This window comes from Rhineura floridana, chromosome 1 (genome assembly GCF_030035675.1).
Source record: "Rhineura floridana isolate rRhiFlo1 chromosome 1, rRhiFlo1.hap2, whole genome shotgun sequence".
NCBI classification, from domain to species: domain Eukaryota; kingdom Metazoa; phylum Chordata; class Lepidosauria; order Squamata; family Rhineuridae; genus Rhineura; species Rhineura floridana.
Window position 1 is genome coordinate 289,747,872 of NC_084480.1, and position 27,283 is coordinate 289,775,154.

The window sequence follows — 27,283 nt, forward strand, 5'->3', positions numbered from 1 at the left end:
CGGCATAATTGGTGGCGTTGAAGGCGCTCCGTGGGATAAACTGGGCCGGAACCGTGTAGGGATTTAAAGGTCAATACCAACACCTTGAATTGGGCTCGGAAAACAACTGGTAGCCAGTGTAGTTCGAACAACACTGGTGTGATGTGATCTCGGCGGCAACTATTCGTAAGTAGCCGAGCCGCCGCATTTTGTATCAGTTGTAATTTCCGGACAGTTTTCAAGGGTATCCCCACGTAGAGCGCATTACAGTAGTCCAAACAAGAGGTGACCAGGGCGTGTACCACTAGTGGGAGCTGGTGAACAGGAAGGTAGGGTTGCAGCTTTCGTATGAGGTGTAGTTGGTACCAGGCTGCCCGGCTCACTGCCGAAATCTGAGCCTCCATGGACAGCCTGGAATCAAGCACAACCCCAAGGCTGCGGACCTGGTCCTTTAGGGGTAGACTCACCCCGTTGAACTTCAGGTCAATGTCGCCCAACCTTCTCTTGTCCCCCACAAGTAGTACCTCGGTCTTATCAGGGTTCAACTTCAGCTTGTTCCTTCCCATCCATCCACTCACGGATTCCAGGCACTTGGACAAGGTCTCCACAGCCAACTCTGGTGAAGATTTAAACGAGAGATAGAGCTGAGTGTCATCCGCATATTGATGACACTGCAGCCCAAATCTCCTGATGATTGCCCCCAGCGGCTTCATATAGATGTTAAAATGCATGTGAGAGAGGATAGAGCCCTGTGGCACACCACAATTGAGAGGCCAAGGGTCTGATACCTCTTCCCCCAACGCTACCTGTTGGTACCTATCGGAGAGAAAGGAATGGAACCACTGTAATACAGTGCCTCCAATTCCCAATCCCTCCAGGCGAAGCAGAAGGATACTGTGGTCGACAGTATCAAAAGCCGCTGAGAGATCGAGGAGGACAAGAAAGGTGGATTCTCCCCTATCTAATGCCCTCCTCAAATCAATAAAACTGCAAATGATAAATCTATTCTCAGTAAACTTGCACAGGATCCCATTTCTTACCTCCCGGATTAAAAAGCAGAGAAATTCACTAATAGGCAAAAAACAGGGCAGTACAATATCTCAGAGAGGAGGTCAGGTCTCCTGCTCCCCTCCTGCCTTCACGATAGCTGCCCAATTTCCCTGCTTTTTAAAGTTTGATAGAAATATCTGTTGGCTATAGGTACATTCTTAAACCACAAGGCTTTTTTGCCTGTTATTGAATACTGTATATATCTAGTGTTGCCAAAAGCTAGGGTAAAGAAACAACGCAACCAAGGTACAAGCTGCACCTCCATGCAGAGGGAGTTTAGGGGTTGCTACATAGAATGCTTTCTCCCAGGCCACCACCCTTTGAACTTTTGAGGGCAGTGGAATGACCCACATGAGCCCTCTTCCAATCTTAACATCCAAGGGGGTCTGTAAGGAAGAAGGACGCCTTTCAGATATTTGGAGCCTAAGTTTTTTAGGGCTTTAAATATTAATGAGAACACCTTGAATTGGGCCTGTTACAATGGTTCTGTTAAATTTATGCCAACATCCCCAGTGTAAGGTACCCTGGTAGATGTGTATGAAGATATTTTGGTGTGTGTGTGTGTGTGTGTGTGTGTTGTGCTGCACCAAAGATTTTGATGGAATTGTCTGCAGCATTTATGCCTTGCTGAGCCTCACCAAGCAGATGGTATGCAGAATGGGGGAAAGGGACCCTGAAGCACCTTAGGCATACAATTAAAGCAGGAACAGTTTTCCTAGCGCCTGCTGAGCTGGAAAAATAAATCTGTGTATCAGCAGAACAATAATGGAGGTGGAAGCAATGACTTTGAAATATGGCACCTACAATATAGAAGAGCATTGCATTAAAAACCAAAGCCCCTTGGGATGCTTGCCGAGGAACTACATGCAATATATTTTTCCATAGGCAGGGCAAGAGTATAAAATTGTAAGAGTGAAGGGGGTGTAACCTGCCCGTGACCCCAAAATCACAGGATAGCCAGTGAACACAAGATAGCATGATAAGGGATACCAGAAAGCATGTTAAGAGACTGTAATGAAATGAGGGAGATGCAATGGCAGATGAATCTAAGGTTTAATGACTGTTGGTTTCTTAATGGTCTACATCCCCTAGGACAGTGTTTCTCAAACTGTGGGTCAGGATCCACCAGTGTACCTTGAGCCACTTTCAGGTGGGCCTCAGGGCCAGCCTGCCCAGCTGCATCTGGTAAAAGGCACTCCTAGCCACTGATGCAGCTATAAGCGAGCCCAAGCCAAACATTTGCGTTGTTGAAAAAATATCCACAGGGGCAAGTGAGGGTCTCAGATGGGAAATTATTCCACAATGTAGGAGTTACAACCAGAAAGACCCAGACCCAGGCCTCAGTCACTCTCCTTTCTAGAGTGAGTCAGAGAACAAGACCTCTTCTTTAGCTCTTAAAGGATGGTTACAGTCATACAAGAGCAGCTCCTAAGGTATGCTTAAGGGTTTTCTAGATGATATGTTTGAATGGGAATTACATTTTGTATTTGTTTTGTATTAACTGATATGATATACAATTATTAGGGATTGTATTTTACAACTTGTCATGCACACACAGCTGTATATGGCTAATACACATAATCCCATTTTAGAAGGATTTGCATTGATGTTGTAGCATGATCACTTCTTACATTAAAAATTATTCAACACAATATATATTAAAAAATAAATTAGAAGTTTTCAAATGAAGTATGTATTAACAGGATTATGGGGTGCACAGAAGAAATTAAATGTATAATAAGAACATAAGAAGAGTCCAAAGGCCCATCTAGTCCAGCATCCTGTTCTCATGGTGGCCAACCAGATAATAAATCAGACAATATCAATCAGGAGCATTTTTCAAATCTCAGTGAAGAAAAGCAGAAATATAGCAGCAGATAGCAGAAGTTTTAAACAGGCTTAAAATACTTTGTGGGGTTTGTCCTGAAGTAGATAAAATTATTCCACAACTTAGGAGGTATCTTGAAGTTATGAAGAACGAACCTTACATTAACTGCTCTGAGGGATACGTCTCTACATCAGCTGGCGTGCCCTTCACACATGAATTGCAAGGTTCCCAATACTTAGAACCAATTTTCCCTTCAGTTCTAACGAGGAAGCATGTTCTGCTGACAATCTGCTATCAGTACTCTCTGGTGACCATGACCAGCCTTCCTTCAAACTTCCAAGTTGCAGAGGTGGGCAGGGATCATTGGCCCACAATTCCCACCACCCAGCCAGCTCCAAAGTTGGGAAGTAGGTTTGGGGATTGTTTGGCAACTGTGCAGTGAAGGGAGCTCAAGAGCCCTGGCCATGCAGGGCTGATCTGGCAGTACCCAACATAACATGCTCCCCGCTCGGCCTCTCCTAATTAGGAGAGGCAGGTGGGCATTTGTTGCTGCTGCCTGAAGGCACATGGCAATAGTGCCTTCAGGAACAGCAACCATCAGCACATGTTCCCAACTCAGCTCCTTCTGACATAGAGGTTGGGGGGGGGGAGCATTCAAAGCCACTGCCCAAAGCCAATAATAGCACCCATACCCATCCAGTCTTTCCACTGGGAAAGGCAGGGGGAACTGACTTGTGGAGAGGCTACCAACCCCAATTTTTGGCTTGGCTAGCAAGGCCAAACAAAAGTTGTAGACCAGGAACAGGGAATATCTGGCCCTCCAGATGCTGCTGCACTCCAGCCCCAGCAAGCATGGCCAATGGCTGGGGATGATGCGAGTTGTAGTTCAGCAACAACAGGTTGCTGAAAACTGTTGTAGATCCATGTATTAATTTTTATACGTTTCTCTCTCCAATTAGCGCTGGGCAAGTAAAGAGTGGTATATGAATAAGGTTATTCTGCTCTGCTGCTCTTGGAATATATATATATAATGTAATTGTGATTAACAAAACAGAGATTTTTATTGTATTAAAACGTTTCAGCTTCCGCCTTCATCAGCTGCTAACATACAAATGCTGTTACCAAGGTATATATATATATAATATATATATAAAATGACAGTTTTGAAAGCAACAAACAGAACTTTACTCAAGCTTGCTCTGGATCCCTATAAGGATTCCGTTAATCACCTAAAATATATATATGAACATAATTGTGATTAACCAAACAGAGGTTTTGTTAATACAATAAAAACCTCTGTTTGGTTAATCACAATTATGTTCATATATATATATATATATATATAGTTAGCCAGCAGAGGTTTGTGGGCCATGTTTATGAGTCTTCATGCACCTTTGCATGCTGATTTCCTTTTGCTTTTCAAAAGGGGTTATCTGTCCTTTTTCTGCCTGTGCCCCATCATGCCGCATTTTTTTTAAAAAAATCTGCAAACAGCGATATGCCATACTTTTTAATTATTAAACCAAAAGCAAATGTTAAATTCTCATTTGCAATACGTATAATATGAAATTGACCCCTCTGATCATTTCTAGTTATTAACTCTTCTTTTTAAATAATTACATCAGGGCAATGATTTACATTATTTTATGCTAAGTAATTACATGGTCAACACTCAGTGGGAAAAAGGCCAAAATCTGCAAATCTGCCAGTTTTGAAACTTTGAGCAATAAACTACTTATTCTGAAGTCTCCTAAACTGATCTATCAGCTTTCAGTGATACTGCTGTTTCTCGTAGAAGAGATTTATTTCTTCTTTGAACTGTTGTAAATAATATTATTGACCCTTAAAATAAGCTCTTTATGAACAGAACTTAATAGAGCAAAGCACAGAACACTACAGAACTTTGTTACTCTGCAAACTGATTAAAATAAGTCTTGCAAAATCTCAGCTGCTGGATGAATCAGTCAGTCTGGTGGTTAATTGCAACACCCTCTTCTTAAATGGGAACTATTAGAGACAAAGCAGACCTTTTTGCAAGACTGTTGCTCCTTGACCAGCAAGCTAAACATGCCTGCCCTTCCAGAACACAGATGTAAATCAATTAAGATTTGAGTTTACAGACAGCAATAAAATAAAACCTTACATTTACTGACAAGTAATAAGCAGCAGCAGTTTAAATAAACTACATGTTTTTACTTTTAGTTTATATTTAGGATTAGGAATGAATACATTTTTGCACTTTCCCCATTCTCTGACCTGCAGAAAACTCCAGGAACAATATTTTACACAGCCTTTCCCAACCTTTGGGTGCCCAGATTAGAGATGGATGGATGGAATGAATTTAAAAACACATGCTAAAATGCCAGGGAGAAGAGGAAAGTCTTAACCTGGTACCGAAAAGATAACAGTGTTGGCGCCAGGCACACCTCGTCAGCAAAGTCATTCCATAATTTGGGGGACACCACTGAGAAGGCCCTCTCCCTTGTTACCAGAGCATGGACAACTGAAGCCAGGTTATCCCTGTCCAAATAGGGGCGTAGCTGGGCCACCAACCAAAGTTGGTAGAAGGCACTCCGTGCCACTGAGGCTACCTGAGCCTCAAGTGACAGAGATGGTCCTAGGAGAACCCCCAAGCTACGAATCTGCTCCTTCAGGGGGAGTGCAACCCCATCCAGGACAGGTTGGACATCCACCATCCAGTCAGAAGAACCGCCCACTAGCAGCATCTCAGTCTTGTCTGGATTGAGCCTCACAGCCAGTCCATTGTCACAGCCAGGCCCTGGTACAGCACATTGACAGCCTCACCTGAACAAGATGAAAAGGAGAAATAGAGCTGCATGTCATCAGCATACAGATGGCAACGCACTCCAAAGCTCCAGATGACCGCACCCAACGGTTTCATGTAGATGTTGAACAGCATGGGGGACAGAACTGACCCCTACAGAACCCCATCCTGGAGAGTCCACTTGAAAATCCACTTGAAAACAGAATCAGAATTTTGTGGCTTGGAAAGTGATGGGGGGAAGGAGGGAAAAGAAAAGTGTGGGATGGATGATTAACAGGAAGACGTGAAAACACCCCACAAGCAAAGGTGGATGCAGGACTAATGCCATTTGCTGGCAAACAAATCACAATGAATGATCAATGAAGACCGAATATAACCATATTGCCAGCAAATCAGGATGAATACTGAGGAACAGGTTATCTGGAGAAGCCAAAAGTTGCCAAGTGCCTTCCTTTTGTTAGAGAGGTTAGAGAGGTTGGCTTACTGCTGTCAATAGCTGGCCTTCTGAATGGCTAAGAAATACCCTAAAGGGACAACACCTCTTTCCCAGCACCAAATAAGGATTATATCTATGCGTAAAAAGTGCTATAGACCACAGTTTGAGGCAGAGACTAAGAAGGAACAAGGAGACAGAGGGCTGCATTTGGGTTCTGTGAGCTAACAGCATTAGTTAAGGGGGTGTTGATAACTGCCTCATCAGAGACCCAGTGTGGGAACAGTGGCCCGTACCTATGAGGAACCTGTATATATATAAATGAACTCAAATATTACAAAATGCCATAAGCCACCTTTGGGCTCCTTTGGGAGGAGGGGTGGGACATACATTTAATAAATAAGCCTCAATTGGCCCCTTTCAAAGTAACCAAACCCAGGTAAGTGCTGTGCCCCTGGAACGTCTGACTGCTCAAAGAAGTAGGATGAGTGCAACAGCAGTCTCTTCATCGTGTACGGCTGTAAAAATACCTATCCTGGTTTCCTTGACTTTTCTTTAATTGTGGGTCAATTTAGGAAGTACAAAAGCATATTTCACAGCCTATTGTACTGTACTGTTAAATTAACAGAGATCCCTCTGTGATTTAAGGCAAGGATGAGGAACCTCAGGCGTGTGGGGCAAATGTGGCCATCCAAGCCTCTCTATCCAGCACATCTCCTCCCTAGGCCACACCCCTCCATGCCCTCCTTCAGCACTTTCACCTGCCTGCAATGTGTCCTTGAACTGTGATAATGCCTCTTGCTTGCATGGAGGGTGATTGGGCGGTGTGTGTGTGTGTAGAAACCTCTGACTTTTGCATGGCTGGAATGCAGTTAAGAACTGCCTACCAAGTGGCAATAAGGGCAGGAAAGAAGGCTTTCTTTGCTGCCTCTATTGCGTCCGCGGAGTGCTGTCCCAGGAGGCTGTTCCAGGTGGTCCGAAGCCTGGTCGGTCCAGGTGCTCAGGAACCCTTGGAACAGTCAAAGGCCTCCTGTGACATATTGGCAAAGCACTTCGCCGATAAAATCGAACACTTACGGAGCTCGATCCCGTGCGCCGTGGACACAGTAAGTGAACCAGAGTTGGGCAGTTGCAAGCCGGTACATTGGGATCGGTTTCAGCTTCTCCCTTCTGAGGATGTGGACAAGGTGCTTTCGACTGTGAAACCTACCACTTGCCTAACTGATCCATGCCCATCGTGGCTCTTAATAAGCTGCAAAGAGAAATTGGGCGAGGGGATCAAAGCGGTGGTAAATGCATCCTTGCAAGAGGGTGTGATGCCATTAGCTTTCAAGGAGGCAATTGTAAAGCCCATCTTAAAAAAGCCCTCCTTGGATCCCCAAGTTTTTAATAACTTTCGCCCAATTTCGAATCTTCCATTCTTGGGCAAGGTCATTGAGCGAGTGGTAGCCAACCAGTTGTCAGCACACTTGGATGAAACGGATTACTTGGATCCATACCAATCGGGTTTCAGGACTGGTCACGGAACTGAAACAGCCTTGGTCACTCTGGTAGATGATATGAGGAGGGCATTAGATAGGGGAGAATTCACCTTTCTTGTCCTCCTCGATCTCTCAGCGGCTTTTGATACTGTTGACCACAGTATCCTCTTACATCGCCTGGAGGGATTGGGAATTGGAGGTACTGTATTGCAGTGGTTCTGTTCCTTTCTCTCCGATAGGTCCCAACAGGTAGCATTGGGGGAGGAGGTTTCAGACCCTTGGCCTCTCAATTGTGGTGTGCCACAGGGTTCTATCCTCTCTCCCATGCTATTTAACATTTACATGAAGCCGCTAGGGACAATCATTAGGAGATTTGGGCTGCAGTGTCACCAATATGCGGATGACACTCAGCTCTATCTCTCGTTTAAATCTTCACCAGAGTTGGCTGTGGAGACCTTGTCCAAGTGCCTGGAATCCGTGAGTGGATGGATGGGAAGGAACAGGCTGAAGCTGAACCCCGATAAGACCGAGGTGCTGCTTGTGGGGGACAAGAGAAGGTTGGGAGATGTTGACCTGAAGTTCAACGGGGTGAGTCTTCCCCTGAAGGACCAGGTCCGCAGCCTAGGGGTGGTACTTGACTCCAGGCTGTCCATGGAGGCTCAGATTTCGGCAGTGAGCCGGGCAGCCTGGTATCAACTACACCTCATACGAAGGCTGAAACCCTACCTTCCTGCTCATCAGCTCCCACTGGTAATACATGCCCTGGTCACCTCTCGTTTGGATTACTGTAATGCGCTCTACGTGGGGTTACCCTTGAAAACGGTCCGGAAACTACAACTTATACAAAACGCGGCGGCTAGACTACTTACGAATAGTCGCCGCCGGGATCACATCACACCTGTGTTGTTCGATCTACACTGGCTTCCTGTTGTTTTCTAGGCCCAATTCAAGGTGTTGGTATTAACCTTTAAATCCCTATACGGTTTCGGCCCAGTTTATCTAAAGGAGTGCCTTCAACGCCACCAATTATGCCGCCCGACTCGATCAGCCACACAGGGCCTTCTCTCAATCCCGCCGACAAAAACAGCTAGATTGGCGGGAACTAGAGAGAGGGCTTTCTCAGTGGCGGCCCCCACCTTCTGGAACTCCCTCCCACAAGATCTCCGGCACGCCTCTTCCCTAAATGTCTTCCGAAAAGCCTTAAAGACCTGGCTCTTTCAACAGGCCTTCAGGATTTCCGGGGAGGGCTAAATGCTATGATTAAATGCCTCATGCCCTGTATTATTATTGCTTTTGCTGTCGCACTGTTCTATTTTGTATTTTGTATTATTGTATTGTGTTTTAATTTTTCACATGTAAGTCGCCTAGAGTGGCCATTGGTCAGATAGGCGACGCATAAATTAAATTTATTATTATTATTATTCACTGCTGTGCCCGATTTTGCCTCTGGCCCTGCCTCCAGAAGGCTCCCTATGAGGGAATGTAGCCCTCCAGCTGAAAAAGCCTCTCCACCCAATTTAAGGGATTAAATTGTCCCACAGTACAAAATATAGAAACATCACAGTTGGGCAGTGCATATTTACATAAGCACAAATCAATAGAAAGTTGACTTGCTCCTTTGTATAACCTCTGCCAAACATTGGCTGACCCTCGAATATCTTCGCCAGCTGGCAAACATTTTTCTGGCATTGCTAGCAGTGGGCTTACATGTTGTTTGTTTTAATGTCAAACCTTATCTAATTCTAAATGAGCTGTTCACTTAAAATAAAGGTTAGTAAGCTTACCTGGTTTAAATGCCATAGACTGATTTTTCAATGCCCCAAAATATATTAGGCCTATTCAAGCCTATGAGAGACAGTGTGGCGTAGTGGTTAGAGTGTTGGACTATGACCTGGGAGACCAGGGTTTGAATCCCCACACAGCCATGAAGCTCACTGGGTGACCTTGGGCCAGTCACTGCCTCTCAGCCTCAGAGGAAGGCAATGGTAAACCCCCTCTGAATACCGCTTACCATGAAAACCCTATTCATAGAGACGCCATAAGTCGGGATCGACTTGAAGGCAGTCCACTCCATTTCATTCAAGCCTGCATATCGGTGGTGGGGGATGTCTCTCAGTTCTTTCTGATCAATTGTTAATACTGTATGGACCCATACACAGAAGCACCTTGGTGGAAAAGGTTTAGGAAGCCTGTCAGCTCCCACATGAGCATTACTGGAAAAAAACAGGAACCCCATATGAACATAACTTGAAGTGAGCTCTTTCATGAAAAGTGATCTGGGTCACCTATATCACCTTTACAGGAGGATTTTACAACACATCATGTGCAGATTTGTGCATGTGCTATACACAGCTAAAACCCATCTGTGCATTTTCCTTTTGTGTGAAAATGTACACACACATGCTCTGTTGCTTACAGTCACATTCCATGACATTTAAAAGCCTACACAGAATCCTCAGAAGTGGAAATTTAATAGCACTAATGCAGAAGAGTTTTATATTCAAGCTTCCAACTTTATTTGGAAAGTGGAATATAAAAAAAAACCTAAGAAGAAAGAGAAAAAAATCAGATTTTTTTCTAGCATCACCATCTGTACCAGATTGACAACTTCACATGACTCATTAGGAAAGGGGTCCCACTGTTCTTGAATGATTTCCTACATCCTGGAAACATTGGTGAATACTGTGGAGAGTAGCAGTAGAGTCTGTGGGCAGTATCTTTGACAAGGGGAGGAGAAATGGGTATATGCATGATCAGGATTTGGGGTTCTGTGTACTGCCTTCCAGTCGATCCCGACTTATGGCGACCCCATGAATAGGGTTTTCATGAGGCTGAGAGCTAGTGACTGGCCCAAGGACACCCAGTGAGCTTCATGGCTATGTGGGGATTCGAACCCTGGTCTGCCAGGTCGTAGTGCAACACCTTAACCACTACACCACACTGCTCTATTTGGGGTTCTAGAGGAGCTTGGACAACTTACTTTACTTTTCACACAGCCATTAGTAGCTTTTTATATTTGCTAACATACTACAACTTTTGCAATGGCCTGGACTTTGACAGGCACACATTTTGAAAGGCCTGGACACAGGCAGACACTGCAAGCTGCCATTGCTGGCTTTCCCAACGCTGTAGGTTGGACAGGCACTTGAGCATGCTCAGCTTGTTTCCTTTACCACGCCCACCAGCAAGCAGTGTCCCGCCTTTTCCCTTCCTACCAGCCAAACTGAAAGGAGAGGGGGAGCACAAAACAAAAGGAAAATGGGGGAAGGAAACAAACACAAAGGCGCTGAGCCTTCCCCCTCCCAATGTATGAAAAGCAAGCAGCCTCTGGAATTGGGTAGGGTGGCAACAGCTACTCCACTCAGCCACTTTCGTTTTGGCAGGCAGATGACACCCATGGGTGCACAGCTACTGGCTGACGCCAGGAGGCTTCTTGGCTGGAGCCAAGCCCCATCTGGTCCCACTCTGGTTCTGGTTCTGAATGTATAGCACTACTTCAATCCTTCTGCACATCAGATGCTCTTTTCATGTTTAATCAACGAATATAAATATTAATAAAGTAAATGTTAATACCATGACAAATTACATTCAGATTACTGGAAAATCTATTTCATATTTTTTTCTACTTTTCTTGGCAGCAAATACCAGATGTGAGATTGTCAAAAGACATTTCTCTCCAGCACTATTCTACAGAAAGAACAGATAACAATGACAGTCTTGACTGCAATGTTGACAGTTACCTATTTTTGATATGGGCTTCTGGAGAATGCTCTTTCTTCTTCACAATTGGACTTTTTTGAGCAAAAAGAAGAAAGGGAACGGTTCTGATTGGTCTCCCTCTTTTGGTAGTGTCCAGTTACAGCTGGTCTCTCTCTTCTGTCCTCTTTTGGAGGTTGCCGGCCAATCAGAAGCTGGGAGGGAGGGGAACAGACAGCCTGGAGGGCACCCTGGTAGGTCTGACTATGGTTGGGTTGGGCCTCTTATTAGCACTGCCTGGGGCTGCAACCATTAACTGCTGTTCATGCTGTCATAGCAAAAGCACACTACCACCCCACCGTGGAGTTTGTTTTATTATTTTTCCTATGGAGTGCAAGTTGTTATTATTTATTTATTTCATTTATGAATTGCTTCCTATGAGGCATCTTGAAGTAATTTGCAATGCAATAAAAACACATATAAAAACTATTACATATAAGCTGTGGATGGTATTCAATGCTAGCCCTACTCAGAGTAGATGCATTGAAGTTAATAGGCGTAACTAACATAGGTTCATCAGTTTCAGTGTGTCTACCCTGAGTAGGCCTTAGTTGAACACAACCCTGTTAATGGGATTTGAGGGGGCAGGGGAAGGTTGACAACAATGCAGCAATACCAGTGCTGATGCAGCTCCCTTCATGTGTGTGGTCTGGGGCAACTGCCCCCAGTGCTCCCCCCTTCAAAAGGGTCTGTCTCTAAGGTTTCAGACAGAAGTCCAGTGCTACCTGGAGATGCCAAGAAATGAACCTGGAGCATTTTGCATCCAAAGCAAGTACGCTACCACTAAACTGTGCTTTTCTCTGGATAAAAAAGGCCATAGAAAAGTCCATCTTCTTGCAGTAATTTGACCATTGCATTAGTTTTTTAAATCTGCAGGCTCTCATTCCCATTACAGGCATATTTGTACAGTTCCCCATGCATATTGCTCACTTGTGGGTTAATATCATGATACTATGATCACAAAAGCCCAGCTGCAGTTAGAGATACTCCATTCTTCTTATAGACTCATAGACTTGGGAGAAGCAAAAAACACAATCTAATCCAAGCCGCCTGCTGCAAAAGAAGACCATCTAGTTTTCTGATGGGCCATCAAACAGAGGGTGGGTGCACTGATTAGGTATAAGACTTGCAGACAGAACAGGGTGGGCTATTTCCTAGCTAAACGTCTGCTGCTATTATCCCACTTTGAGCAGTCATGGCTTCCCCCAAATAATCCTGGGAAGTGTGAAGGGTGGTGAGAGTTGTTAGGAGATGCCCTATTCCCCTCACAGAGCTACAATCCCCAAAATTCTCTGGGAAGAGGGGCTGATTTTAAATTACTCTAGCCACTGGAGCTCTGTCAGGGAAATAGGAATCTCCTATCAACTCTCAGCAGCCGTCACAAACTACACTTTTCAGGATTCTTTGGGGAAAGCAAAGACTGTTTAAAGTGGAATAAATGTCTGGTGTGAGTGTGGCCCCTGTTTAGCCAAGCCAAACAGCTATGATTCTGGCTTTTAGAACACTGACAGTTCTTACTGAGCATGTCTGTGCTATCATAGACTCCAATGATAATTTTCTTAAATTAATTTAAAAAATCAGACATGCATTTTTAAAAACTTTTAAACTACAGAAGATGAAGGTCAGAGTATGGGGCAAGGTCAGTAATAAGATACAGGTATTCTGTGAACATGGCTGTTTTTTAATTAATTTCAACAAATTATGAGACCACTGACAGAAAAAAGTCCAACAGGGTCTGTATTATTTTATTCTTGTTTCAGACTTTGAACTCTAGATTCTCTCCGAGCATTTTGTGTATCGCCATGAAAACTTGGAGACTTGTTAAGCAAGTGTTTCTGAGGTCGGGACTACACGATTTGTAGGATTTTGTTTTGAAATTAGCTTATGGGAAGCAGCAGAATGGCATGGGGGATATTTTCAATTTAACATGGTGGAATGTTAAAAAATCATGCTGGCTATAGTATACAGCTACTCTCATGGCTGTATAATATATTGATCTAAGTTACTTTAAAAACTTTGGGTCCACTCATGGGCCAATCAACTCAAAAACAGAAAAGTCAGCAATACTGCCCTATGTGTCAAGGTTGGTGTACCAACCAATTATAAAATATCTTTTTAAAGCTTTGGTGCTCCTTGAACTCCCTCAGAAAGTTATTCAGAGCATTCTGACAATGTTCTTGCAATGGGATAAAAAGAAAAATCAGTCTCTCCTGTGTGGAAAATCAATCTGAAGTTAAGTACATGCCACATCCCAAGACAAAACAGAGAAAGCACAGAAACCAGCATAACTGAAAACTCTTGTAGCTTCATCCAAAAGGGGTAAATAACAAAACCAAATGCAAAGCTATGCTTTGAAGGAGGGCAAAACTGTAGAGGAAAATTACTGTACAGCAGGGGTCACCATCATGAAACCCATGGGGGCAGTAGCACCCTTACGGTCTTCCCTTGGCACTCACAAAACCTCACTGTATCCTTGATCGTGAGGTGGTGAGCATGGTTACCGTTTTCTCCTTTGAAACGTACATAGAGTGAAGGAGGAAGGTGGGAGACTGACACTCTTTCCATTTCCTCTATCAGCTCTATGTGTTTTTCAAGGCTCAGATTACGTTTACTGGATCTGGCTTTTACCCAGAAATGTGAAGTATGTGCTTTCTCTCTTTTCGTCTCCTGGAGTGGGGGGATGGAGGCTGATCTGGCGGAGTGGGGAGAGGAGTGACCAGAGGAACTAGTAACTATGGTGCTCATTCAAAAATCCAAATGTGGCCACAAGCCTAAAAACGTTGGTGACCCCCATGTACAGCATACATCCCCAACCAGAAATTGTAAGGAAAAGGCCTGAAAGGAAAGGGTTAAGAATCTACTCCTTGTCTGTTGATCTTTTGATGGCTGGCTCTGGGCATCAGGAAACTGGAATCTCCTCCTCTTTAGATGGATGCCAGCAGGCTTACCCTGCAATAATGGTTGGGGAAGGGGAGTGGCTCAATGCTGGAACATTTGCTTTGCATGCAGAAGGTCCAGGTGGGGCAGAGAAAGATTCCTGATCTGAAAACCTGGACTGCTGTTGCCAGTCACCATAAACAACACTGAGCTAGATTGAACAATAGTCTGATTCGGTATAAGGCAGTTTCCTATGTTTCAATAGGGGCCGGTAGCAGCAGCAGTGGGTGAAAGGGAGCTGCCATTTAGATTTCCCACAGTGCCCCAGTAGAGCAATGCTACATCAAGGATGCTGACGAACAAACAAAAGTTGATTCTGTGATTCCTTATGGCAGCTGAGATTTGCACTGCAAGGCTGGAAAGAGAGATACCCACTATCTATTACTCTATGAATCTAAAGATCTCACTGCCCTTTCTATATTTGAACACATGATTTATAATCATCAGTCTCATTTAGACATTTATTTGGACACATGGATTGCCTATATTAATCTATACATATAAATTAGGATTGATAGAATATGTTTATTGCCTATGTCAGCTGGTGATGTTTTAATTTTCTTTCTTTCTGTTATATTTGCAATATAAGCCTTTTAAGGAAAGAGCTTTATCCCAGCCTGCATCTGTACTGGAATTGTTTCAAAGCTGTTTTTAAGATGGATTTTTGTTTAGACATTTTAATTGTGGTAGCATTTTTGTCTGCCACCCTGGAGTCCTTTTGGGAGAAAGAATGGAATATAAATTAAATTAAAAAATTAAAAATCTATTTTTTAAAAAAAGGGCACTGACAGAAATTAAAATGGGAGCTCTGTCTCCTGGTGCTGCTGAGAGCCATCAGGAAAAGTTTAAGGGGGGGGGCTAGTAGAGTCATCAGTAATGGGCCCCCACAGTGCACCAGGGCCCAAACACCCATCAGAGTTGTTGGGCACTGACACTAGCCCTTGTCTTCTACTCAAGATTAGAGCTTCCCACAAAGCAAATCAGGGCCAAGTTACATGCAATTGATCCTTTGCTATTACTATATTTGGTTGATGAAGGAAGTAGGAAGGAGAAAATAGTCAATGCTATTAGTAATAGGCCCAATGCTGCAAACCTTTTCAATGGGTTTTAAAGCAGCTTCTGCGGCAATATTTTATTATTTATTTATTATTTATTTAAAATATTTCTATCCCACCCTTCTACCCTATAATAGGGCACTCAGGGCGGCTTACAATAAAATCAAACACATACTTAAAAATTGTACACAATAAAGATAACAAAACATTAAAATAAATTAAAATACATAAAATACAATTAAAAATACAAAGCAATTGTCATTCAAAAAAATGGGGGGCGGGCAGGAAAGACACTATAGTTTTTTAAAAATGCATCCAGATCTTCCAGCATGCATCCCTGAATTAGGGCTGACAGCTTGTTTTATTGTTATTATTTGCTGGTAGCTTCTTGATGCCCTTAGCAGCTGCCTGAAAAACAGAAAGTGAACAGGTGCAACTCTCCCCACCACGATTATCACCATGTGTGGCAATGCTGCAGCTGTTCAATTTCTGTCCATCATGTAGTAATTAGAAGTGTGGAGTTTCTGTTAGGGGAAAAAAAACCCCATATGCAACACTACTCTGGATCAAGGCTTTTCAGTTCCAAATCGTTTCTTTAAATATACTTTAAGGTTCATGCTGAGGCCAAACGGATTGTGCAAGGAGGGTGCAGAAAGTTTCTAAGCAGATGTGGTGCTGCATACAGATAATTTCAGCCTTGAAGTATTGAAAGTAGGGTATTCCTTCTGAAAGGTTTGAGGTTACAGTTTACAAACTGAAAACTTGAAAAGCATTTTTGTTAGTACCTGACTTTCAGACACAAAACCGGAAAAAAAAGTAGTTCCCAGAGGGGTAGCCATGCTAGTCTCTTGCAGCAAAAACAACAGTCTTGTGGCACGTTAAAGATTAACATATTTATTTTGGCATAAGCCTTTGTGCCCTACAGCCCAGATCATCAGATGCATGACGGGGAAGGGCCTTAGTTCATTGGCAGAGTGTCTGCTTTGAATGCAGATGGTCCCAAACTTAATCCCTGGTATCTCCAGGTAGGGCAGGGAGAGACCTATCTGAAATCCTGGTGAGCTGCTGCCAGTCAGTGTAGACAATACTGCGCTAGATGGTACTGAGTCAATTACCTGACTCAGTATAAGGCAGCTTTCTATGTTCCTATGAAGTATTATCCTGAGTTACAGGTATATACACAGACTCGGTTGGGGGAGGGATTCTAAATTGTGGGGTCAGAGGGAATGAAATGCAGAAAAGTACAGGCAGTAGTAAGTACCTAATGTGTTGCACGTAGCTGTGTTGGCCCATTAGAAAAGAAAATCGAAAATATTTTTAGAATGGCAATAGCTTTTCTAGGACCAATTGAATTACCACAAGAATCCTGAGCTAACTTTCAAGTTCAACAGCACATGTCTTCAGGCTGGATATTAAGCAAAAACACGACTGTGGCAGAGTGGGGGGAGAGAAAGACCTATTGCTGGACATAGTGAAATTAGCCCCCGTTGAAGAACAATTCAGGTTTTATTTCTTAATATTTAATGGATTGACAGCCAGTGAAGTTCTTTAAAGAACTGGCAATATGTGTTCCATTTAAATGATCCATAGCCATTAAATTCTGGCAAGGAAGATGTGTGTAAACATTCATTGGTCCTGCAACCATGATCTTTCAAAGTGTTGATATCAGGACACATCCCAGTTATCTGAACTACAGATAAGGAGCAGAAGGCTTGGATTAGAAGAGAAGCGTTGGTAGTTAAAAGGCAGGTATTAAGTGGAAAGAAAAATGAGACCTAGTCAAAGGGAGATAGCTGGATGTTAGGAGATGTTATTAACTACATAATCCTCCCTTCTGTGACACCCAGAGAACTTCCAGTTGACCTGTTCATTGAGCATTCATTACAATTTCTTTGCAGAGATATCAGATTACGTTACATCAAAGCAGGTGACACTCCACAATTTCCAGTGCATTTTCCTGTCACTTTCCTCACTGCAAAGCTTCCGACTTTTGGGGATGCAGGATTGTTGCACAAGACCTCCCAACCAACTATAATTCCACAGCCTATGTGATTGGTTCCCACCCGAAAATAGCAATAGTCTGGAAGCTCCCCAGAGAGGAGGAGCAGCAGCAGCATGCAGAGGCTGCCCCACATATTTCCCTCATTTGCTCACATGGGGCCACACTGCTTAGTCTAACCCTCGCTGCTAGGCCACCCAAAGAGAGATGGCGAGCAAGCAGACAGCCTTCCAGTGCGAGAGGAACAGTGAGCAATTGGAGGCACTGGTAGTTCCTCCTTGCAGCTGAAAGAGAGCAAATGTTGCCCTTTGGGATGTCCTACCTACCCACCCTCCTCCTCTCTCTGGGCAGCGCACTAGAGAAGAGATGACTTGCCCAGGGCCCTGCTTTCCATTCTGTTACAGTGCTCTTTGCGCTCTTTCTTCACATGGCGCAGACGAGGCCCCCTGGAGGGAGGGAGAGAGAGAGAGAGAGAGAGAGAGAGAGAGAGAGAGAGAGAGAGAGAGAGAGAGAGAGAGAGAGAGAGAGAGAGTGTACTGGGCTGCCCAGAGAGCAAGTGGGAGGAGGCAGCAGTTGCTTTTTCTTACTTGCATGTTTTATCTAGGCATCCCTGTGGTGCTACCAAAGACAAGAGAGTGAGAGAGAGGGTGAGCAGGCTGCAGGAACCTTCGCTCATTCTTGCTCTTCTTCTGGGCAGCACAGCAGGCTCAAACCTCACCTCACCGCCTCTCCCCTAGACTAGAGCAAAAGAGAAAGGGGGAGCCAAGCACGTGGAGGCAGTGGAGGCGGCTTGTTAAGGTTTAGGGTTTGGGGATTTATGTATTGCTTCACACAACAAAAAATCCCAAAGTGATTTACAGGGGGAATAAAACACAGCAATAAAAATACATACACATATCAGGGTAAAAACATCCAATCGTTGGTGCTGCCCAAATGCCTGGGAAATCAGAAATGGCATTACCTGGCACCAAAAGAGAGCCAGTGCGGTGTAGTGGTTAAGGCAGCCTTTCCCAACCAGTGTGCCTCCCGATATTGTTGGATCACAATTCCGATCTTTTCTGACCATTGGGCCAATGCTGGCTGAGGCTGATGGGAGTTGTGGTCCAACAACATCACATAGCCATGAAGCTCACTGGGTGACCTTGGGCCAGTCATTGCCTCTTAGCCTCATGAAAACCCTATTCATAGGGTCGCCATAAGTTGGAATCTACTTGAAAGCAGTTGTTGTTGTTGTTGTTGTTGGCACCAAAATGACAGCTGCTCTCAGTCTCTCTCTTTCAGCTCCCAAGTTGGCCCTGGAAGGCCTCTCTGGGGAGAAGATTTCATACATGGGGCGCTACTACAGAAAAGGCCAGTTTTTGCCATCTTTCCTTGGTCCGCTCCTCCCCACCATACAGCCCTGAGGGACAGCCCTGGTAATCGAATGAAGGCAGCGGCTGGGCTTTGGAGAAACACCCGCTTCCCCATATGATCGAAGACACTGGGCAAGCAATGGCTGCAAAAAGGAGCAGCAGCACTTTTGGACTGCTGGCCTGACCTTTTCCCACTAAAGGGCAATTTTCTTCTGAAAGTCACTTTTCTGCTCACCCTTTCCCCCTCCCTCTTTGGGAGATGGGGAAGGCTGGGCTTGTGATGCCCCCAAATCCCCACCTCTGTTCTATCCAGGAGAAGGACACTGGCAACCCCTAGCATACCCTTCCCCAACCTGGTGCCCCCCATGTTCTGCCCTACAATTCCCATCTGCCTGCAGGGGGGCACCAGGCTGGGGAAGCCTGCTCTGGAAAGAGAAAGCAGCTGACCAATTGGAGCCAACAGCAACAGTTCTTTAGAGCCACCGTCCACTGGCCCATTTTCAGGCGCTTTCACCAGGTCTGGGTGGGATGAAGAGGCATTGTTGTGTATAGCGTCATCAGTTACTGGAGCAAAACCACCACCACCACCACCACCACCACCACCACCACCCACCCCTGGAGGCCCAAACCTCAGCAACAGCAGGTCAGCTGGCCTTAAGAATGGGCCCTCCTGAGAAGCAGGTGCGCCCTCCTGGGCAGCTACCAGCAGCCCCGGTAACCACGTTTTGGGGAAGGGTGTGTGCGTGTGAACCAACCACAAAGCCAAGAGTTACCTTTGTTCCTTGATAGAAGTCGTCTTTCGAGCGCGTGCCCATGAAGGGGAACTGCAGGTGCGTGTGGGGATCAATCCCGCCAGGCAGAACCAGTTTGCTGGAGGCATCTATCACTTGGATCCCTGCTAGGGATGACAGCTGGAGATGCGACCCCACCTTCCGAATTACTCCATCCTCCACGTACACATCAGCAATTTGTGAACAGTCCGCGTTCACAACTCTTCCGCCTCTGATCAATATCTTCGGCATCGTCTTGCTTGCTTTTCTGCGCTTGTAAAGCGGCGGCTGCAGCAGTAACAGCACGTTTAAGGTTCCCTCCCTCCAACCCTAGACCTTCCATGTAGTCACGTGCGACCTTTCCTGCTGGAGGCTGGGAGTTTAAGCGATTAACCCTTTTTCTGCTGGTCTGTTTTTTTTGGGGGGGTAGTATCTCTCACTCTCCCTGCAGCTGGTTGCTTTTCCACCCCGTTAGTCGTTCTCTTGCGACAAAAACTGGGAGAGGATGCTAAAGTTGGTTCCTGGTTCTCAGTTCCCAGTTCCTTATTTGCTCATAAGTTCGAATCACTAAAAAAGGAGGAAAGTTCACACCTCCCTCAACTCCAAATTAAAGGTTGTATTATGTCCCTGAATACACAAAAGAAACAAAATACAGGTTGGGATACCATGTATCATATATCTCCATGGCCGGGGGAGTCTCCCTTTCCAGCACAACAAAAATGTTATTGAATCAAAATTATCAGGCTTCTGCTCATAAATCGTGCTGTCATAAAATAGTAAAAATTAAAAATTAGTAGCTGGGGGTGCTGCCTATCCCAAAAAATCTACTTTGGGCCAGGACAAATCATACACCCAAAGAAATGAGAGCGCGTCCTCTAGGAGATGCAAGTACATCCTGCTTGGCCCAGAGCTTCTTCTGGGCTCAGGGCATGGATAAGGGCATCTATGCACAAGCAAAATAAAGCATGCAAGAAAAAAGCAATGGGGGTACCCACTGCAAAATCTGCTGTGGGCCAGGACAAATCAGACACCCAAAGGAGAGTCCTCTACAAGATGGCACTGCATCCTGCCTAGTCCAGAGCTTCTTGTGGGTGCAAGGCACAGATAAGGGCATCTATGCAAAACAAAATAGACAAAGTGTGCAGAAAGAAATAAGTGGGGGTGCCCACCCCAAAATCTGCTCAGAGGTATGTTTTGTCCTGACCCACAGCAGATTTGGAAATGGACACCCCTAGTCACTTTTTTTTCCTGCACACTTTATCTATCTTGGTTGTGCATAGATGCCCTTATCTGTGCTCTGCGCCCACAAGAAGCCCTGGGTCAGGTGGAATGCAGTGCCATCTTGTAGAGGACTCTCTCCTCTTTCTCCAGTGTATGATTTGTCCTAGCCCACAGTAGATTTAGGGGCCATTTTTTTCATTTCACTTTGTCTGTTTTGGTTATGTATAGATGCCCTTATCTGTGCCTTGTGCCACAAGCAGCTCTGGGCCAAGCAGGTTGTACTTGCTGCTTATAGAGGAAACTCTCCCCTTTGTTTGGATGTATAATTTGTCCTGATCCAAAATATATTTTGTGGTGGGCACCCTCAATTACTGGTTTTTATGATTTTATGACATCCTGCATTTATGAGCATTTTAGGAAGCCTGATAATTTTGATTCAATAACTTTATTGTTGTGCTTAAATGGGAGAGTCCCAAGATCATGGGGATATATGACCCAGGGTATCTCAAGCTGTGTTTTGGGGGTCAGGGAGTTGAGGGACTTGTGTGTTGTTGTGTAAATTTGTATTTTTGTTAGCAGAGAACGCAAAGGTCTGAAATGCATGTGCGCCGACTTCCGGGAAGGGTGACTTAGCCTGTGCCTGCTTTTGAGACGGGCTCCTGCCTCAAAAGAAGCTTATTCAGATATATCAGTCAGATTTTTTTTTTTTTTGACTGATTAAACTTCTCCCGGGTAGGGAGAAACGAAGAGATTAACCTCAAAGCCTATTTTTGTTGGGACGACCAGATCTCATTAATTTATGGGACGAGGTCCAGCCGACGAAGGTGGGACGGATTTTCAACAACAAGCTCTATCTGATAAAGCGAACGTTCATCTTATCTTCTAAGAGAGAACGCACTAACAGGCAAGCACCCTTCTTTCTATATTTTTCTTTTACTTGACTTAAATTGTTGCTGTTTAAAAGAGATTTGCCAGATTGATCGGTTTTTGACATCTCACTGGGGAGCCATAACTTCTCTCTGCTACTCACTAATTAATAGCTTATCTCTGTTTTTGTTGCAAAAAGCTGTCCTGGATTTGCATTCTAAAGATATACACAGAAGAGGGATTTCTATTCCAGATTTTTATTTTGAAGAATATTATATTGTCTGAGACTACTCTCTTTTTGGTCTATTTTATTTTGACGAATCTGTTTCCTGACGACCGCCATTAATTGTTTCGATCCTGGGAACTGCATTTTGTTTACTTAAGCATGGAGAGATAAGGCTGTCTGCTCTGTTTATACTGTGATGTCACCAAGTTTGGAGTATTAACCCAATTGTTGCTGAAATAAGAAGTGGTTTTCCTATATTTTTCTTTTAAAATGGCAATTAAGAAAGTGGCTGAGAATCTGGAAATAACTATGTTTCAGAAAATAATGGATGAGATTGAGATAACGAAACAAAACCTGCGACAGGGTTGTAAGGAGCTGAAAATTGAATTGAGTAAAATGAAGCAGGAGATTAAAGATATAGGGGTCCCTGTGAGAGAGGTGACCCTGGAGATTGGAACAAACGTGGAACAGGAAAAAGATTTGGAGTCTATGGACTTTAGAAACAAAATCTATTGTTTGGAGACACAGGAGATTAAAGACATAGGGGTCCTTGTGAGAGAGGAGACCCTGGAGACTGGAACAGGGGTCCCTGTGAGAGAGGAGACCCTGGAGACTGGAACAGGGGTCCCTGTGAGAGAGGAGATCCCGGAGATTGGAACAAACGTGGAACAGGAACAAGATTTGGAGTCTATGGACTTTAGAAATAAAATCTATTGTTTGGAACTCAATGTTATCTCTGAAGAAATTAATGAAGATTCTAGAGATAAAGTTATCAATGGCATGGATAATCTTCTGGACTGGAATGATGTGATGGAGCCCAATATAGAGAAAATCTATGGAATTAACTGCAGCCATGTGACAATGGAAAAACTTTCAAGAGATGACCCAGTGTATTTTGAAAAAAAGAACAGAGATATGATTTTACAGCAGTATTTCAGCAACCTATTCAGAATGGATGGCAAGAAAATATTTGGGATAGAGGTAATTCCCATCAGACTCTTACTATATGACTATGGCTTTGACAGCAAGATTATTATGGAATACTGATAATGGAAGATTTGATACTGAAATTACTGGACTTAACAAGACTACTGAAGATGGAAGATGGAAAATGGAATTAATAGGGATAATAGAACAATGGCTACTGAAATTACTGAACCTAACAGATTCTGATGTGATGGATTAATTGAAATGTTTATTTTGACTATGGTTATGACAATAAGATTATCATAATTAGTAATGAGATGGATTAATCGATATGCTTATCTGGAAAAAAAATTGATAGATATATTTCTTAAAGAATTGAAACCTCTCTTTGACTTTTTGTGGAAAGAATAAAGTAATGTTTATGAGATTTGATGATTAAGTAAGATAACTACTGGAGGAAAGTGATTTTATAATATGACTTAAGAGACAGGATTGTTATATATTATAGACTTATAACTGATTTGATCTTTGACAAATGGGAAGTCAATATTTTACTCTTTATTTTTTATTTTTGTTTTTTTTCTTCTTTTTTTCTTTTTGTTTAACTATTTTTGATTTTGTTTTTTGTCTTTGAATGTTTTATGATTTCGTCTTGTATGTTTTATGAAAATCTGAATAAAAATTATTGAAAAAAAAAAAATGAAATGCATGTGCGCCAGTGTGTGCGTTTACCTAAGAAAGCAGGCTTTTACCCTGCATTGAGATCACTGAGACTTAAGATTTAGTAAAATAAGAACATCTACTTTATTTATAGAAATACATAGTAGATAGAAAGGCATACCTAGTTCTAACTAAGTTGGAGGCACAACGCCCAGGCTTGGAAGTTGCCCTCATGGCTCAGGAGAGAGACAGCAGAGACAAAGGTGTCTCCTCTCTCTCAGACAGTCGAAGAAGAGAGGAAAGGGCAGAATGAGGAGGGGCAGATAAGCTTCCCTAAGACATATCAGTCTAGCGAAGGAAAGAAGTCAGTCAGAGGATCACAGGTAAAGGTAATCAAGCCTATCCATCTGGAGGACCCTAACTCTATCTCCCTTCTGGAACACAAACAAAAGAACAAAACAGGAGTTGCTCTTGCCCCACTTCCAACACCCCTTCTCAACTAGTGTTTGGTTCAGCCCACGAGGTTCATCTTGTCTCACAGTTTGCAGTGTCTGACTTTGCCCAATGCCTTCATGAGAGCATCTGCAGTCATTTCTTCTGTTGGACAATACTCCATCTTGAGTAGTCCTCTGTGGTAGGTACCTCTAAGAAAATGGTGCTTCACGTTTATGTGCTTGGTTCGTGAACTCACCCCTTCTGACTCCACGAGTCTGTTGCATCCTTGATTGCTTTCCAGTCCTTCTTGGTTGGCAGCTGGTTTTTCTGCACAGGTATCCCACTCCTACCACCACATCTGGCCTGGTAACAGTACTGATATACAGACATTTTCTGATGGCTTGTCTTGTATCTGTCAGCATTTCCTTTAGCATTTGGCTTTTTCTGGAAAGCCTACTGCTTTCCTTTCTTGAGGAAGCTTGGTCAGTGTCCAAGTTTTACTTTTGTGTAGAGCTTCCAGCTCTTCCTTGGCTGCCTGCCTCCACCTCTCAGCTTCAGCTTTGGGTAAGGCTTCAATCTCTTTCCAGGTCTCTGGCTCTGGAAGTTAATCTCTCATGAGGTGAGCAAGTCTTTCTGGTGGTAAACATCTGTTGGTGCATTCAGAGCATCTGGGTGCTGGCGCTTTGGCTGCCCCTTCTGGCTCTGTTGCCTGTTCTGGCTCAGTTGCCTCTTGTGGCTCAGATTCCTCGCCTTCCCCTGAAGGTATATTATTGTTATACCTTCTGTGGTGGAAGAATAACTCAGCTTCTTCTTCAATTTTTTGTCATCTCTTTGGTGTGGCGCCCCTTTTGGTCAGTGTGTGCATTTTCCTTCATCAAAGTGGACAGCTCTGTATACTCCAACTTCACCAGTTTTGGGATCTATTACTCTGCATCTCTGAATATTACTTCCCTGGCAGTGTTGTCAAGTTTTGACCTCTTTTGTTTCAGGATGTGCACAAAGGCCTTGCACCCGAATACATGAAGGTGAGACACGCTTTGTGTACTATCATGCCATAGTTCAAATGATGTTTTGTTGGTTGCAGATGCAGGAAGTCGGTTCTGCAGGTAGGTGGCAGTAACTGCAGCTTCTCCCCAGTACTTCTTTGGTAACTGTGCATCTTCCAACAAGGAACAAATCATTTGTCCAAGGGTCCTGTTCATTCATTCTGCAACCCCGTTCTGTTCTGGACTGTAAACAACTGTAGTCTGGTGCTCTATGCCTTCCTCACGGAGAAAGTCTTGCATAGCCCTGGAAATATATTCTCCTCCATTGTCAGATCTTATGATCTGTGGCTTTCTGCCAAATTTGTTGGACACAATCCTGACATAGCCCTTCAATTTTTGAAATACTTGACTTTTCTCTTTTAGCAGGTACATTGTAGTATACCTTGAGTAGTCATCTATAACAGTCAGCATGCAAAAATTTCCACCCTGGGATGGCACCTTCATTGGCCCACAAAGATCTATGTGAATTAATTCTAGAGGCTTTTTGGTTTTCCTCTCACTTTTCTTAGGAAATTTTGGTTTCACACTCTTGGTCTTAATACAGCATTCACATATCTGTGTACATTTGCACTGTCCCATTTTAATGCCTCTTGCCAAATTCTCTTTCTCTAGAGCAGTTACTCTGGCAAAGCTGGCATTTTCCATTCTTCTATGCCAAATATGCAAACATTCAGAATTACAGGTTTCCCTGACCATATTTGCATGCATAGCTTCAAGGTATTTGAGCAGGTGGCTGCCTGATGAAAGCACTGCCTTTTTGATGGCTGTTGGGACTGGCTATATATGGTGTGGTGTGGGTGGGTTGCTATGACACCCCCCAATTAACAGATCCAATGTCTACAATTTATTTTCTTTCTAGATTCATTTATCCCCCAGTTTGTTAACAGTGCAGTCCAGAAGTTATTGTTTTCAATAGGTCTTACTCCAAGCCAGTCTCATATATACTTCCTGTTGATGATGGTACTGGCATTCTTGTGGAGTCTATGCGTGTGGAAACAAGCAATGGTTTAGCCCACTAATCTGCTAAGTGGATGAACAAAAGAGACAGGACCTTTTCAGTGATGGTACCATGACTGTGGAACATGCTTCCAAGGATGGCCCTTCTGACCCAATCAACGGCTTGCCTTCCAGTGAGCAGCAGGGGAAAGATATTGTTCAGGAAGACTTTGGGAGTCAGGACGCTATTGCTAATTCCAGAGGAGGAGAGTGGAAACACCTGCTGCTAATTGACTGCGCCCAGCCCACAGATGAGCTATGAAGGTTGCTGCAATGCAGAACCTTTGGGGTCTCCATGAGGGCATCACCCCCTTTAATATTGTACCGTTGAATGTATCATCCAGTAGAGAGAGAGAGAGTGATGTTGTATTATTGGTTTATAGTTGAATTGTGCATGTGCGGCCCAGAGTGAGAGTCTGGGTTGTCATGTTTTTGTATGCTTCAAAGATGCCCAATACCACTTAGTATGAGAAACTGAACTGGTATTGAGTATGGCCTTACCTGGGTGAGAGACGGAGAGGGAGTGGTTGCGTTGGATGCTATGTATTTTTGTAGCCTAAGTGTTTGTTCCTTATGCTGGTTTGACTGGAGAGAAGTTATCTGTATGGTTTGTGGGAATGAATCAGAGTGGGATTTAGACATGGAGGACTGTTAAGGACATATTTGGGAGGGATTATTGGGGGGGTGTAGCTCCTAGTATAGTTGTTTTAATTAATTAACTAATGATGCTGTTTTGGGAGTTTGTATTTTGTATTTGATTCTTAACTCATAATGTTTATGTTTAAGAGAATACTTTTATTTTTCTGATAATTATGCTGTTTTGAATGTGTTTTTTATATTTGGCTTGAATTTGTAATGTTTTCTTTTAATATTTCATGATGTTTTGTTCAATGTTTTAATCTAGGTTGTAAACCGCTTTGAGATTTGTTTTCCAAATAATATAAAGCAGTATAGAAATGACATAAATAAATAAATAAATATTCTAAATGTAAAAGTCCATTTTTCAATTTTGCAGTGCAACATCTCTCTCCTTCATCTAGAATGTAGCAAAATTCTCCACTCCTATAAAGTTCACCCCCCAATTCCATTATCTTAGTAACACTTATTAAGCTGTCTTTAAAATCTGGATCATACAGGCAGTTTTTACGTTCAAGCTGTCTTTGGCCTTCTGGCGTTCTGCAAAGCAGTTGGATCGTACCTATTCCTTCACAATCAAAAATATATCCGGAGGCAGTTTTTATTTCTTGTGTAAAGTTTTTGAAATACTTAAAACAATTTTTTATCTTTTATTAGGTGGGTTGTACATCCTGAATCAATTAAAAATCTGTTTTTATAATCATCTTTCCTTTCATCTGACACATGGTAAGTAGAAGCCTTTGTTTTTGCCTTTTCAGTCTGTCTTTGTTTAAAGTCAGGCTTTGCTCCCGTCTGACACCTATCACAATCTGTTTGAAGGTGACTTGGAGTTTTGCAAATGAAA

At 43.5% G+C, this 27,283-nt stretch overlaps 1 protein-coding gene across 1 annotated transcript in view; it reads right to left on the minus strand.

Annotated features, from left to right (window-relative positions):
- Positions 1-19,727, minus strand: part of DPYS (dihydropyrimidinase) — a 70,106-nt gene extending 50,379 nt beyond the window's left edge. Inside the window, exon 1 of the mRNA XM_061604805.1 lies at positions 19,429-19,727. Coding sequence (XP_061460789.1) covers positions 19,429-19,677 — 249 coding nt within the window. The 5' untranslated portion in view covers positions 19,678-19,727. The remainder of the gene's footprint in view (positions 1-19,428) is intronic.
- Between the last annotated feature and the right edge of the window lie 7,556 nt (positions 19,728-27,283).